Raw genomic sequence first — 16,626 nt, 5'->3', positions numbered from 1 at the left:
TTTATTGTAAAGGATTTAAACAAAGTTTTCCGTGCTTGTTCCATGAACCATAAACAATTAATGAACATGCACCTGTGGAACGGTCATGAAGACACTAACAGCTTAAAGACGGTAATTAATGTTACAGTTAGAGTGGTGGTGGTGTAGTGGGCTAAAGCACTGAACTGGTAAGCAGAAGGTTGCTGGTTTGATCCCCACAGTCATCACCATTGTGTCCTTGAGTAAGGCACTTAACTCCAGGTTGTTCCGGGGGGATTGTCCCTGTAATAAGTGCTCTGTATAATACATTGGTAATCAGAAGGTTGCTGGTTTGATCCCCACAGTCACCACCATTGTGTCCTTGAGTAAGGCACTTAACTCCAGGTTGTTCCGGGGGGATTGTCCCTGTAATAAGTGCTCTGTATAATACATTGGTAATCAGAAGGTTGCTGGTTTGATCCCCACAGTCATCACCATTGTGTCCTTGAGTAAGGCACTTAACTCCAGGTTGTTCCGGGGGGATTGTCCCTGTAATAAGTGCACTGTAAGTCACTTTGGATAAAAGCATCTGCCAAATGCATAAATGTAAATGTAGTTAGGCCACTAAAGAGACCTTTCTACTGACTCTGAAAAACACCAAAAGAAAGATGCGTGAATCTGAGTGAATGTGTCTTAGGCATGCTGCATGGAGGCATGAGGACTGCAGATGTGGCCAGGGCAATAAATTGCAATGTACGTACTGTGAGACGCCCAAGACATCACTACAGGGAGACAGGAAGGACAGCTGATCATCCTTGTAGTGGCAGACCATGTGTAACAACACCTGCACAGGATCGGTACATCTGAATATCACACCTGCGGGACAGGTACAGGATGGCAGCAACAACTGCCTGAGTTACACCAGTTACATCAGTTACATCAGTGATCAGACTGTCCACAATAGGATGAGAGAGGCTAGACTGAGGGCTTGTAGGCCTGTTGTAATGCAGGTCCTTACCAGACATCACCGGCAACAATGTCGCCTATGGGCACAAACCCACCTTCGCTGGACCAGACAGGACTGGCAAAAAGTGCTCTTCACTGACGAGTTGTGGTTTTGTCTCACCTGGGGTGATGGACAGACTCGCGATTATCGTTGAAGGAATGAGCGTAACACCGAGGCTTGTACTCTGGGATCGATTTGGGGGGTCCGTCATGGTCTGGGGTGGTGTGTCACAGCATCATCGGACTGAGCTTGTTGTCATTGCAGGCAACCTCAATGCTGTGCGTTACAGGGAACACATCGTCCTCCCTCTTGTGGTACACTTCCTGCAGACTCATCCTGGCATGACCCTCCATCATGGCAATGCCACCAGCCTTATGGCTCGTTCTGTGCTTGATTTCCTGCAAGACAGGAATGTCAGTGTTCTGCCATGTCCAATGAAGAGCCCAGATCTCAATCCCATTGAGCATGTCTGGGACCTGTTGGATCAGAGGGTGAGGGCTTGGGCCGTTCCCCCCAGAAATGTCCAGGAACTTGCAAGTGTCTTGGTGGAAGAGTGGGGTAAAATCTCACAGCAAGAACTGGCAAATATGGTGTAGTCCATGAGGAGGAGATGCACTGCAGTACTTAATGCAGCTGAACCAGATACTGACTGTTACTTTAGTGACCCCCCTTTGATCAGGGACACATTAGTCCATTTCTGTTTGTCACATGTCTGTGAAACTTGCTCAGTTTATGTCTTAGTTGTTGAATCTTTTTATGTTCATACAAATATTTACACATGTTAATTTTGCTGAAAATAAAAGCAGTTGAAAGTGAGAGGACGTTTCTTTTTTTGCTGAGTTTATAATGACTTAACTTAGTCAACAATATTTAGTTTTTTGAGTCCCACTTCTAGTCATGACTAGAATTAAAGGGCAATTAAATGTCAGTCATAGTATATTTGTGTTGTGCATGAGGAATGAATTTCACATGATATCAGAGAGACAGGAAGTCATCATAAATCAGCACAGCACAGACTCGTTCAGGACGACTGACTGCAGCGATTGCGACTTCACTGCAGCCGACAGGATGGTAACACTCGACCGACACTGAATACAGAGAAATGACCTGAGAGAGAGAGATCAGAGCATGAAGAGAAGATATTGAGAGAAATGGAGCGGAGAGAACATGAGGAGGACAAGTGATGAGAAAGATCTGGTGTAGAAACATCAGCTACGACTCTGAGAGAACTGCTTGAGTTTGAAACTGCTGCATTTTGAAGAACGAAAAGATAATATCTTGATTTACTCTAGTTTTACTGGAGTGAAATTGTGTTAAAGTGTGTTTCATTACAGTCATGTTAAGCACTAGACTGCTTTAGCGGCTTGATGTAGCGACAACTGTCATCGACGTACAGTGGATGACTCTCGAGTAGTAAATACGATTTTTCTGCAGCTGATTGTACTGACAGTTCAATTACAATGTAGAGTCCTTGAGTGCAGCACAAAGGAAGCCAATTCCTTACATAAATCTGGATTTATAACTATGTCGTCTGAGCTCAGAGAATAGCTCTTCTCAGATGAAATAGTCTTTATAAACAGCTTTCAGATGAAGTCAATGATCTGCTGTAGAAACACTGATATTCTGATGAACTTCCAACAGTAATTGGCACTTCATTCATTGGATCAAACAGCTAAAGATGCAACCATTGGGGGAAAACCACATTTAAAGAGCCCATATTATGCTCATTTATAGGTTCATAAATTTATTTTAGGGGACTACTAGAATAGAGTAGATGCTTTAATGTTCAAAAAGCACATAATTTTTTCTCATACTGTATATTGCCGCAGCACCTCTGTCTGAAACGCTCTGTTGTAGCTCCTGTCTCTTAAAAAAAAAGCCAAGTCTGCTCGGATTGGTCAACTGGCCCAGTCTGTTGTGATTGGTCAACCGCTTGGAGCATGTATCGGAAACGGCCCTTACCATAACTGAAGTAGCCCTTATGGTGCGTTCACAAACAACGTGGAAAAAGCTCATGTGAGTTTGACCGCTGGATTAAATTTGTGTTTAAACTCGCGTTCGCGCGAGTAACGTGAACCCACGAGTATTCCCCCTACTCTTCCAGAAAAGGACAGGAGGAGGGGCTTCTATGACAACAAATCTTTCCACCATCAACCTTGGCTGATATCACAACAATTGCTGCTCTGTATCTGTTTTGGATGTCCCAGATACATTGACATATATATCATACAATTCCGGGTGCCCAAACACTGCTACAACCATTTTCTCAACCATTTTTCCAGATTTCTTCTGCTACTATGTCAGTATGTCAGTGACATCCAGACAATCTCAATGCTGACAGGCTTTCGCCACAACGCGGCATGCAGATTGAAGCGATTTTGCGTGTTCGCTTCATTCGCACAATTCGTGTCTATTCGCGCAAAACAATCCCTTGTCATTGTACGTGAACACACCATTAGAGGGGCATTATGCAAATGTGCTACATAGTGACATAGCTAAGTCACAGAAGTAATGTTTGGACTACAAACCAGGCGTTTCAGGCAGTTCAGAGTGTTTTCTGTGGGAGAGAGTAACTCCCTTTGGCATGGACTTTGTGCTTTGTAACTTTGCAGACCTTTTACATGCACAGACAGCTATATTACACACTAAAGGAAATGAAAAATCCCCAAAATCATAATAGAGCCTCTTTATCCAATTTTAAGAATTGTCTTTGAAAAACACATACAGCTTTTCCACTACTATTCTACTCAGAGTCTATGATGGTAGGCAAAGCAGTATTAACCCTCATGTGATGTTCGGGTCATTTTTGACCGTTTTAAGAGTTTAAAACAGTATAAAGCTAATATACTAATCATGTATCTGGCCAAAATGCCTTTGGATTCTCTAAAACAATGAATAGGCAAAAAAAGAAAAACTAGTATGGTACTTGTGTATATTATGTACTCCGTTACATTTACTTGTGTAACTTCAAATTGAAAAATGTTCTTCGCTCAGCATAGTGAGAAAATAATAGTTTTGTCATGCAATGCCTTCATTAAACACCAAGACAAGTGGATATCTCAAGATTAAAATCTCAGCTTCAACTTAAGGCAGGACGCTGAGGTAAGTTGTGGCTCTTGTGAAAACGCTGGATTTTTTGTGTAATGTGATGGTCATTTTTAGGGTGATTCTGTAAATATGGGCTCTTGTGGTATCAGTTTTTAAGTGTACATTTTTAAATCAGTGCAAAAATATATCAGTGCGCTTTGTCCTATTTCAGCATTATATATAATGTCCTTGAGGGTCATTATCATGTTTTCACTGTAATAATTACAAGAACTGTTTCCAAACCTATTCTGCCCTCGCAGGGAATTGGAATCTATCACAGCTACTTCGGGCAGATTAACTGCATAAATACATGTAAGCATCCAAGTTAAGTGTAAATGCCTTTTGCTCTGCTGAATGTGAGATTGACACCTGGAGTGCGAACAGACAGCATTTCTGCATGTGCACAGCGAGTTGCGCATGTGAGAGATGTGCTTGCATGACCGGGGTCGGTACCCAACAAAGGCTGCACAATCTGCATTTAGATAGCACCGGTACTGCTGTACAGAACTAATTATCTAAATACTTACGACACTGAAAACTGTAACTACACTGAAATAAGAATCCACACAGGAATTTAACAGCTATGAAATAGTGGAAGTTGGCATTAATAAAGCATGATCTTGCATTGGTTTATATTTCAGCATTATATATAAATGAAGTGAATGGGTGCCAACATTTAAATGCTCCAGAAGTTACACAAGTCAGCATAAAAGTAATCCAAACGACTCCAGTGGTTAAATCGATTTCTTCAGAAGCGATGTGATAGGTGTGGATGAGAAACAGGTCACTTTCACATTCTTCTTCTTTGGTTTTTGGTGATTCACTTCTCTGCATATAGCCCCCTAAAGGGCAAGGAGAAGAATGTCTAGCAAAAAATAACAAATATTGATCTGTTTCTCACCCACACCACATCATATCACTTGGGGTTAGGGTCTACGGTCAATACAATATCCATTCCTCTTAACTGTATTTCATCATTTACTACTAAAACAACTCACTTTTGTTGCCCTTCTGTAAATTTTGGTTAGCAGAGACCGATTTCAGCTGAAGAACTTTCAACCTGCAGTGGCTGAAGTCACAGTGAGCTCACTCTGCAAAACCGTAATGCAACAAACATCGAACAAATAGATCCATGAGATGAGCACGTACCGTGACTTCCTCTTGTGAGGAAGTGCATTCTGTTGATGGCGACGGGCAGAGTGCCATGCTTGTTGTGGAAATGATGAATATGATGGGTAGTGCTGAGACTGGATGATACTCGAGCAGAAACCGCCGGGCCGGGAAAGACGAGCAATGCTAGAGACAAAACAAATCGCCACAGACTGGACACACTGGTCCAGAAGACTCTGGGCGGAGCAAAAGCCTGGGCTCCTGGGTAAGTAACTAATCCACTAGTCAGAAGTAAAGCCCGCAGGGCAGAGGATAAAAGGAGCAGGGCTTCCATGCCACACCTCCTCATGTGACAAAAATAGGAGGACATGTCACACCAAACCTGTATCCATGATTCAAAGTAATTTCCTTGACCACTGAGAGGTAAAACAAAATGAAGAAAAAAAAAAAAATATATATATATATATATATAAATCAAATTTCCAGTGCTGCAATCCAATGATGAGGTCAATAGACTGAATATACCCCTAAAAAAAAAAAAAAAAAAAGTAAACTCCCAAAAGTGCAATAAAAATACCTAGAGAATCGGCAGCTATAGCTCACCATCAAATCTAAAAAATTCTGAATCTACATCAGAATACAAGACCGACAAAAAGCCTTCAACAAACAAGAATCCATCTGGATGTGACGGAGTTTACTTGTCATGAGGTTCCAGAGATTATCCATCTAATGTCCAGAAGGTGAAAAGAAACACACAAACATCCTGGAAAATTCAAACAATTGGAAAAACTCGAAAAAACAGGGAATGAGTCCCCAAGGAATGGGAAAAGAAACCAGAGACAGAGAGAGTTGAGAGAGGACGATGGTCCAGTCGATGAATTCTTCTCTTAGATGATAAAACCTCCAGAGTCAGGCAGAAAACACAGAGAAACCAAAATCCAAGAAAAAGGGTGAAGCTGTTAGATAAACACAACATCAGCCATGGAGATGGCAATCGGAATGGACAAACAGATGCACTGAGATCAAAATAAACCAATCCAGCGGTCTCTCTTCATCAGCAAACCAGTGCAAAGCAAGCCTGCCGTGTGTTTGAACACCTCTGTACGTCTCTAGCAGAGAAAGAGAGCGAAAGCCGGCTGGATCCACACGGGAAGGTCTCATGCTAATCAGACGGACTCTGCAGCATTCGCGGGTCCATCCTCATGCAGAATGCTGATCTATCTCTTAGCGACTTTTACCACGACACCAGAGAAAGAGAGAGACATGAAGCCGAGGAGACTTGCTGCTCGTGTGAAAACACAGCCTGAGACTGAGAGAGAAAGAGCGAGACACAGCTGCAAAGAAACAGAGAGAGAGAGCGAGAGACATTGAGGAGGTGGGAGGGAGTGAATAAGAGAGAGAGAGAGGGCGAGCAGAGAAACAAACACACACACACAAGCGGGTGACTGCTCACTACCCTCAATGACTAATTTAGTCCCAGTTAAACCTCAAGAGGGTTTGTGTTTCTCTCGCTGCACTGCAAGTCCACATCACACCCACAGGATGGCCAAATCACTAAAGAGATCTCTCCAACATCTCAACTCTTTCTCCTAAACAACAATGACATTAAATGGAGAGCAAATGGAGACTATTTGCCAAAGTCTTCAAACGTTTCTCCTCAAAAAAGACCCCAATTATCTCATGCTTCTCATTTATTGGTTTTCCTTCTTTGATTATTATTTGGTTTCAAGTTTATGAAGATGCAAATGTAGGCTCGGTTGAACATGTTCTTCAAATCCCAAGTATATATAACATAAAAACATTTCAAAAGAGCTGCTATGTTAAGCCAGGTGAAATGTCTTACAGAAATATGGATTCTTTATTATTTAAAAATATAATAACTCTCACCACGTTTATATCCTTCATTGTGATCATGATCAATGAAAAGTCTTGCCACGAATAGCTGATTTATGTTCACTGATTCTTGTTTTTAGTGCTCGAGGGGTCTTACCTCATAAATATGTGGACATGTATATATGTTTTATTGTCACATGCTACATCTGCTCTCATTAACATGTTAGCCAGGTTGCTGTGCTTGGATTTGCCAAGATACCAAAGTCATGCAAAGAAGACTAAATGCATCGTTTACTCACCCTGATGTCTTCCAAACCTGTCTGACTTTCTACTGTGGAACACAACGTGGGATGTTATGCAGAATGTTAATCTGTCACCATTCACTTACGTCACATCATTCTGCTTAACATATTCTGTTCCACCGAAGAATGGACTTGGATTAACCGAGGGCGTGTAAAGTATGACCGTATTTAACATTTTTGGGTGAACTATGGCTCTGAAACTGTGCTCATTGGCCAAGATATCAAAGGTCAATGTAAGGGCCAACAATACCACATTATTTCTGAATTAATGATTTAATTATTGATATTATTTCTATATTATTAGTAGTATTAATAGCTTCACGGCTCTGGTGAGTTTGCCATGATGATCATGGAAATTTTAATTGTTCCCAGGGGAACGCAGATCATGCCACTAATTAGCCTGCTAGCAACACCTGGTTCCCCTCTAATTTACTCCCTACTTATGCCCTTCGTGTTGTCGGTCTCTTAGCTAGATTGCTGTTTGATGTGAAGTAACTTACTCTCTGCCTAGCTGGTCCTGTCTCATATACCTGTTTGGTGCCCGTCTCTGCCCACGTGTCAGGAGTGTGGTTGCCTTCCAGTCTGCTGGGCGTTGTTCTATCATTTATTGTTCATGAATCCCTTGAACTGTTCCTCTGCTCTTGGTTCTCTCGCTCTCGCACTCTGACAAGGGTAGTAGTTTATATCAAGTCTGAATTATTCATATTATTTACATATTATTATATCTGTAATATTTATATATTATCTAATTTGATTATTATATATTATTTCTGATTGATTGCATTATTTATTATATTCTTATAATTCTTATTCTTAATTTATTTCAGAATTATTGAAATGATTTCTATATTTTATTATTTCTACACTGTTTTAAAAAAATTGTATTATATAATATTTATAAATTAATTATAATATTTCTATATTACATGATATTATTTCTATTGTATTATTATTTCTGAAATATTTGTTTCAAGTAAATGCAATCAAAGGTGCTATTTTGTGTTCTGTGAAATAAGTTATATTTATTAACGATTTATTTCTGTATGTATAATTTGTTTTCATATATAGTGTATTTTTGTATTCAGGGTTTTTCCTGCATAGAGAATAACTAGGCAGCCGACTCCGTCAAATTCTGTGCCGCCTCCGGCTGTCTACAAAACTCTGGCTGGTGTCTTCATGGAAAACACTAACAAGTACTTACTCTGTGGATTGTCATTTATAACTACAAATCTCGGCAATAATAATAAAAACTGTCTGTGTCGGATTGTCGCTTGATGTCATTTAAAGTAACTTGAGATCAACTATAATGATGACACGTGAGATGCGAGGAGCGCTGCAGCTCGAGTGTCTGATAGAAACACAGATCACAGCTTGCCGATATATCTTTATTTCATCAATAATTAAAGGTCAAATAATCGGGAGATGACATGTAAATAAACACAAACTCCAAATCTGTCATTCTCTGTGTGGTCAGAGCCGCTTCAACCAGTCGCGGAAGAGACCCAATCTGAGCGGGAGTCGAGACCGGGAGAGATATAAATTCTGCCGGCTAACACGGAGACGCTCGTCTCACCCCCGCTGTCTGCAGCTCGCAACGTATTGCATCATTGATTAGATCATCATGACAGGATCAATCTTATGTGTAAAATAACACTAAAATCACATAAAATGTGTGTATATGCAGTATATATTTATTGGTTTTGGATAGACAAGATTGACAAATGCTTATCAATAATACTCTTATGGCTAAAATGTTTACAGTGTTCAGTGACTAAAATATCAATATGACTAAAATGTCAACAGTTTTCATTGACTAAAACTACATTAAAAAGCCCAGACTTTGTCAACTAAAACTCGACTAAAAATAAATCAAAATAGGATAAGGTCGACTAAATAAAGATAAAAAACTAAAAAGGACATTTGACACAGGATTAAGACTACATTAAAAACCAGAAGACAAAATGAACACTAGTATTCAGTTGCCAGATCATTAGGAGTGTATTAACGCAAAGCCAACGGTTACGTGTTTTTAACGTCACTTTTTTGATCAGTATGGTACCACCCCTTATTCAATCACTTTATTCAGAGTTAGATTATTTTATAACTTGTGCTCAGTTACTCCATTAGACACACATTAGACACACCTGTCGGTAACCAGAATATAGAGGTTTACATTTTAAATGATGTACAGATGGTTGATATGATTGGTTGGTCCAGTAATCAGTGAATTTGGTATTTCTTTTAAGATGTAAGTAACAAAATAAAAAAAGGATCTGGAGTCTTTCTTATCCGCTATTTGGAAGTATAACATGCAAAATGTTTGTGGATTTTGTATTTGGACTTGTTTACAGACTTTTGGCCTCGTTGCATGGGCTATGAGTAACCTATGCAACAAAGTCGATACTCACGCTTTGACAGAGAAACATCTGAGGAATATGCACTTTGGTTTCTTTTACTCTGCCTTGATCTTTGGCATACTACGATCTGTATATTTGTCAAACAAAACTGCCCCTTCTCCAAAACTTACATCCTATGCACTATTGCAAAAACCCATTACAAGCACACCAAGGTATGATGATCCACAGGTTCATAACAACCAATAGACATTGAGGGGGACACAAGACTATGTTTGGAAGAGGTCCAAAAATCCCCAGAGGTTGATGTAAAGCACATCAGATAAACATCTCACTGAGACTTCTTTGGCTGAAATAAGATGTGTCGAGATAAAGACACAGCACCTCTTCTGCCAGCGGTCGGCAGCACCTGCTCTCACCTCACTTACCCTCTCAATATCTGACCACTCCATGTCCTTCAGTAAGGACACATTTCACAAACACAGACCAACAGAGAACTGCAGAGGCCCACTGTGTGCTCTGACTGCTGGATTCAGACTCCATCAAGAGCCAAAGAGACGTTTTTACCCCTATGGCTAAGCAGAATGAAGCTTTACCAATGAAAACAACCACAGAATGCTGCAAGAATGGATCATTATATCCTTTTTAGGGGCGGTGTGGTGCAGTGGTTAAAAAAAGGGAAATACAGCAACAGCAGCGGACAAGAGAGTAGTATTACTGAAGTAAAGTCATCAACCGCCATAGTCAAGAAACTCATAAAATCAACAAGTAACAATACAGATAGTGGAGCATTCAATCGTTCACTTCTTTAATCACTAATTTAAAATAAAGAAGTGTTGCTTGTAGTGTCCTAATGTCAGAAGAAACGTTTTTACCCCAGTCAATAGCAGGCGCATGCGTCAGCGACGTGCACAGCCGAGGACCATATGCACGGGTCAGGAATCGCGCAATGCATACAGCCAAAGTATAATTTTGGCCTTTACCGTTTATCCATCACCTAAACATAACCGATAGTTTTGTAAAAGCAAATGCGACATGAAAAGCACATTTACACAAATTTGGTGTCGCTTCTATGATGCTTTCATCAGATGTACAAGCTTGCGTATTTGGCTAGGCTCAAACCTCTGTTTTCCGAGTCCAAAGTACAACAGTCAATCAGGTGAGCTACTGCGGAAGTTAATAACACTGGAATAAGTGTGTAATAAGTGTGTAAATGTAGGTAGGTCTGTAATAAAAGCCGTAGCAGCAGCTGCTGCTTAAAGTCCCTAATAGCCACGTTTCCAATATCAGGCCAAATGGAAGCATGGTAGTGCGTGCCAGGGTCATTTGCGTTCCCACTGTCACTTCCGGGGCTTCATCGGGCCTCCTCTGGTCTTCCTCATCACACTTGGTTCAAAGAAGGTCAACTAATGATTGAGGCAGGGTCAATGTCAAGGGCGGAGTTTCGCCGAGTCAGGTCTCGCTTTCCACCAATCAAAGACCAAATCAAACTTCAGCTTCAATCTCCGGTCACCATGTTCATTTTGAGGGCTAGCTAGTCCCCAGAGTCTGAGACCTGAGCTTGAGTTTTCCTCTTGCTTGTTAAATAGACAGGGAGTGTGACGTTGGCACAAGCATGGCATATTTGGAGCGGGTTTTAGGGCAAATCTGTGAGGCTATTGGCTCGATGGTGGGAATGCAGATCGATTTTGGTCTCGCGGCTCAAGGTCTGAGGCTAGTGGCCGCGGCTGACCCGTTGATAGATAGCCCTGGCTCACACTTGCCCGATAGTTGAGTGTCCAGTTGCAAAAACTCCTCATAGCAAACAATCATTTCTGTTTCGTTTTCCAGTAAAAACATCTAAACATCCTTAAACACTCCTTATGGAGTGGTGGTGGTGTAGTGGGTTAAAGCACATAACTGGTAATCAGAAGGTTGCTGGTTTGATCACCACAGCCACCACCATTGTGTCCTTGAGCAAGACACTTAACTCCAGGTTGCTCTGTTGTAAAATGTAAATGTAAAAAAAAAGATACATTTGCTTTGAAAACACAATGACACAAGATTTGAATTTTAGTTTCCAGAGAAATTAAACCAAATTTAGTGAGGTTTATTCTTCAAACAAGATATATGCCAATGGGCTATAAATATACATTTAATTTTGGAAGTGGGAATTACTGGGCCAGAGATGAAAGGAAGTTGGATTCAAGCATTTATTCTAAGATCTTAGCGCTGCTTAACTGATATATTATTATTGTATAGTGCTGCAGCTCAACTGTTAGCAACACCAAAGTTATGGTTTTGATTCCCTGGGACACACAAATTGATCAAATGTATAGTTTACATGCACAGTGAGGATCAAAGCATCTTCAAAATGCATCAGTGCAAACGCAGAAACGTGAATATTAACTGTAATTAGTGAGTGAACAGAAACCAACAAAAAACACATCGATTCTTCCCATTCCTCTTTTGTTCTCCAGTTACACATTTCTGTTTAACGGCTGAAATCTGGTGTTGCTGTTTTGCTAATATTCCTGCTCCCGTGTGATAAATCACTTGTGTTTTTCCTCATTTGCAAGTGGCTCTGGATAAAGCGTCTGATAAATGAATGTAAATGATCTGAAATGGAGTTGGTGGATAGAATCAGACAATTCTCAAGCGTATCAGATCGTGTCAGTGTGTCTGAGGAAGCCTGTTATCTCAGAAACCTTTAGTATAGTGTTAATACAAAAGCTCATGTTAGCAGCACATAATAGACTTTAGCTCCTTTTATGACAGATATACCACCAATATATGAGAGTAATGAGTTCATAAGCAGTACGAAGAACAGAACCAGACTAGCAGGAAGACAACATGACTGATGGATAAAACTCAAATGGTTTGCTGGTCTCAGGCTGATTTAGTTTGCTGGTTTTAGAGGACTTTTGTTCACTTGACAGCAGGTCAGCATACAGGAGACCAGCATAAACCAGCTAAAACCAGGAATCCATCTTAGGCTGGTTTAAGCTATTTTTGAAACTATATCTTTTTATTTATATATTTTTGAGCCATGTTTTAAAGCAGGTATGTCCAGCATGTGTGTCATCTATTAAACCGTTTAATCTATCTGTACAAATCTGTGGCTTTCCTCAATGCTTCAATGCTTCACACACTTCCATCCTCTCAACATGCTCATGGGATGCAGCCAGCTCCAGTAATCACCAAACAGATTTACAAGGCAAGAAGACAAATGAATTCAGTGATAGCATCGAGGTTAATACTCTTCTGCATGCAACTGTCATGTCGACTCATCCAGACACAAAAGCAGGAGACGCATCTGACCTCCAATCAGACATAATCAATTAGGTCAAAACACACGGCCAAACAGACGCGAGATGTTAGTATGTTCCTGGAGAGAGCTTCTCTTCCAACAATTACAGCTCAAGCATAAATTACTGCATACAGTGTATCCATTGATACTAAAGACTGAAACAAACTCTACACAAGTATGTGAACACAGATGCATCTTGCAATGCAAGCTTGTATCAGACCTCAATTCATAACTAAACTCAACCATGCTTTGCATTCTCAACCTTGCCACAAAGGGGCGCTAGAACAAGATTAGTGTAAACTGTCCGGCTCTACCATGAGTGTTCTCTTTCAATGATTGCACCAGTTTGACGAGAATACTGTTGAGCAATTATATAGTCACTTACCTGGATAATAAAACATCCAGTTTACTCCGCCGGCAGGACCACAGGGGACTATATTGCAAAAACGTTTACACCTAAAATGTTAAAGTGTCCGTATACATAATTCAGGCATATGAGGAATCATTTGAAGGGTTAGAATCTGAACTTTTCAGAGATAACATCACTTCTGCATTTGTGTTTTTTGAAATAATAAAACAAGGCCTCAAGACATTCACATTGAGAATTAGCGCCCCCTAGAGGTCATGGAGTAGATACATATTTATGAAAATAAACTTCTTTGACATGGGTTTCACATGCACATAAATGGACAAGTCATAAATCAAATGAAAGCTCTCATTCTCATGAATGTGACTGCATAGTTTGTTTTGTTGCCCTGATAACACAGTTTGAAAGATTTTCAAAAGAATCCCAAAGTGAAATATGATTTCATTAAGTAATCAAATAGTTTATGCACAATAACTGCTGCTGTAAGCCACAAATAGCCAAAAACGTTATATCTGCTTTTGCCTTAGGGAGTTTTCTAAACAATTTGCCATTGTATACTCATCTGTGAAGTTGCTTGTGTGAATAATTCAATGATATATCTTACTTGTCCAGAACAAGGTATGCCATCTAGCACAAAAACTTGCAAAACAAATGATCAAAAAATATGTTTTTGACTATCGATGATAACATGTTTTATATCTTAGCAAAGGGGAGGATCTCATCTTTCTAATGACACTTATATTGAGCTTGTAGTCCACTCAGAGGCCGAGATATTCAATGAAATAATGAGGGTGTTGCTTGAACTGAACATTAGACTGAATGTCTATGGACGAGCACATCTGTGAGGGGTAAAATGCATTAGAGCGCCCCCTACAGTTCACATCTGTGAGGGGTAAAATGTGTTAGAGCGCCCCCTACAGTTCACATCTGTGAGGGGTAAAATGTGTTAGAGCCCCCTACAGTTCACATCTGTGAGGGGTATAATGTGTTAGAGCCCCCTACAGTTCACATCTGTGAGGGGTATAATGTGTTAGAGCGCCCCTACAGTTCACATCTGTGAGGGGTAAAATGTGTTACAGCGCCCCTACAGTTCACATCTGTGAGGGGTAAAATGTGTTAGAGCGCCCCCTACAGTTCACATCTGTGAGGGGTATAATGTGTTAGAGCCCCTACAGTTCACATCTGTGAGGGGTATAATGTGTTAGAGCGCCCCTACAGTTCACATCTGTGAGGGGTATAATGTGTTAGAGCCCCTACAGTTCCCATCTGTGAGGGTAAAATGTGTTAAGCCCCCTACAGTTCACATCTGTGAGGGGTAAAATGTGTTAGAGCCCTACAGTTCACATCTGTGAGGGGTATAATGTGTTAGCGCCCCTACAGTTCACATCTGTGAGGGGTATAATGTGTTAGAGCGCCCCCTACAGTTCACATCTGTGAGGGGTATAATGTGTTAGAGCGCCTCCTACAGTTCACATCTGTGAGGGGTATAATGTGTTAGAGCGCCTCCTACAGTTCACATCTGTATATTGTGATGGAATGTAATAGAGGGAAATCTATGTTCTAGTGCTTTCTGCCATAAAGTGGAATAAAATGAGACTTTTCAAAGTGAGGTAGAGTGAACAGAACCAGAATTACATGTTTGTTTATTTTGTGTTTATAATCTATGTTTAACTAAAAAAAACATTGATTATCAAATGATTATAAACACATAAAATATTATTTATGAATAATTAGGATCTTTTTTTATGTGGGCAGTTCTCTGAAAAATGAGACCAATGTTTTGCAATTAGTCCACAGTATGTGTGATTGGTGAGCTTTTAAATTTGAGTGAGATAAAATTGTGTAAAAATGCACCAGATTATAAGGGGTTTCAATGGCACAGACATTTGAAGGTAACTATCACCCAGTGCCAGTCCTAGCCTTTTGGGGGCCCTAAACAAACATTTGTACGGGGACCCAGGCAGTTATTCGTAGCACTACTTATAATGTCTTTGACAATCTGGGTGCCCCCTGGCACAGGGCTGGACTGGGAAGAGAAATCGGCCCGGGATTTTATATAGCGACAGGCCCAAAAGTTGTTGGGGGTGTGGTGGGGGGGTTGGAGGGGTTTGAGGCCAAGGTTGATGAGCAGGAAGGGGGAGGCTCTGTCCTTTTCTGCATATCGCTGCGCCGTTTTGTGGTCCGTTCTACATAACGTGGCGGCTAATTTTTTCACAGACGACCCACCGGCCGCTTGGTTCTCCCAATGGCCAGTCCGCCCCTGTTCAGCCCCAAAGTGCATCGGTCCACCAGGAAAATGCCCAGTATGCCAGATTACCAGTCCAGCCCTCCCCTGGCGGATCAAGGGCCCTAAGCAACTTGTGATGGTGATGTGATGTTTTCAGGTCAGAGCTCGTCTATCCGTCTCTTAAAGTGGACCACATTTATAATCTCATCAGCGATTAGGGTAATTAACTGGTTAAGACTGTATTCTGAATAAAAGGTTTAAATGCTCCATAGAGTTTTCATCTATAAGGAATATTCCTCTTTTCAAATGAAGAATCTGGAACTTGCTCCATCTTTTCTTCTTCTTCTTTAAATTGGGCTAAATTTGAGAATGTTTGAGCTCTGGTAAGGTGCTGTATAAATGTAAGATCATTATTATTATTATTATTATTATTATTATGATGTAACTAAATTATCTTAAAGTCCTATCGTAAAAATCTTTACAGGACTTTCACCTGTTTGTACGTTTTATTGATATATTATATTCCTTTTAACATTTGAATTTGTATTTATTATTCACAGCAAAATATGTTCTTGACTCCTCCTGCCTCCAGAATAATGTTGTTATCCAGGAAGAGACGAACGGAAACTGATTCATGCGGATATTAATATCTGAAATACCAGGAGAAACCACAAGGCAAACTATAACTATAAATGTAAGAGTAACACTTAAAAATGTCCGTTTCAGTTAGTTTTAACGCGCTTCAGTTTTAAGCCCCGCCCACACCAAATAATAGAATCACTGCACACTCCTACTATCCACAGAGCTCTGGGCTGATCCCCGAATGCCCACTGACCCCAGAACCGCCCCTGCCCGAGACACTCTACAGTGTAAATATGTGTTTAATGCCCCTCCTCTCATCCTGGGGCACATGACGCCATTCCCAGTTGTCCCCATGTGTTTACCGATACTTTGAGAACGTCCAGCCCATCAGTGGATATAAACCCACACTGGAGCTACAGAGAGATTTCTTGTTGGCAAGCTGAAGACAGAGACAATAGTTACTAGATGAAAGAGACTCTTTTGTTCAACAGTTTCAGAAGCTTCTTCTGTG

General features: G+C 40.6%; 2 protein-coding genes across 9 annotated transcripts in view; one reads left to right on the top strand and one right to left on the bottom strand.

Moving 5' to 3' along the window:
- Positions 1 to 16,626, bottom strand: part of nrxn2b (neurexin 2b) — a 786,445-nt gene that overhangs the window by 177,187 nt on the left and 592,632 nt on the right. The window contains exon 1 of one of the 8 annotated variants that reach the window (XM_052140193.1): positions 5,201 to 5,568. The exons of the other annotated variants lie outside the window; for them this stretch is intronic. Within the exon in view, the coding sequence (XP_051996153.1) occupies positions 5,201 to 5,531 (331 nt within the window). The 5' untranslated portion in view covers positions 5,532 to 5,568. Of the gene's footprint in view, positions 1 to 5,200; positions 5,569 to 16,626 lie in introns of those variants that run through there. 8 annotated transcript variants of the gene reach the window in all.
- Positions 1 to 16,626, top strand: part of LOC127653517 (mitogen-activated protein kinase kinase kinase 11) — a 359,883-nt gene that overhangs the window by 237,359 nt on the left and 105,898 nt on the right. The gene's annotated exons all lie outside the window — the stretch shown is intronic.

Source organism: Xyrauchen texanus, chromosome 2 (assembly GCF_025860055.1).
Source record: "Xyrauchen texanus isolate HMW12.3.18 chromosome 2, RBS_HiC_50CHRs, whole genome shotgun sequence".
NCBI lineage: Eukaryota > Metazoa > Chordata > Actinopteri > Cypriniformes > Catostomidae > Xyrauchen > Xyrauchen texanus.
Note: the sequence above shows the minus strand (reverse complement) of the source record. Positions and strands in the feature narration are given on the sequence as shown.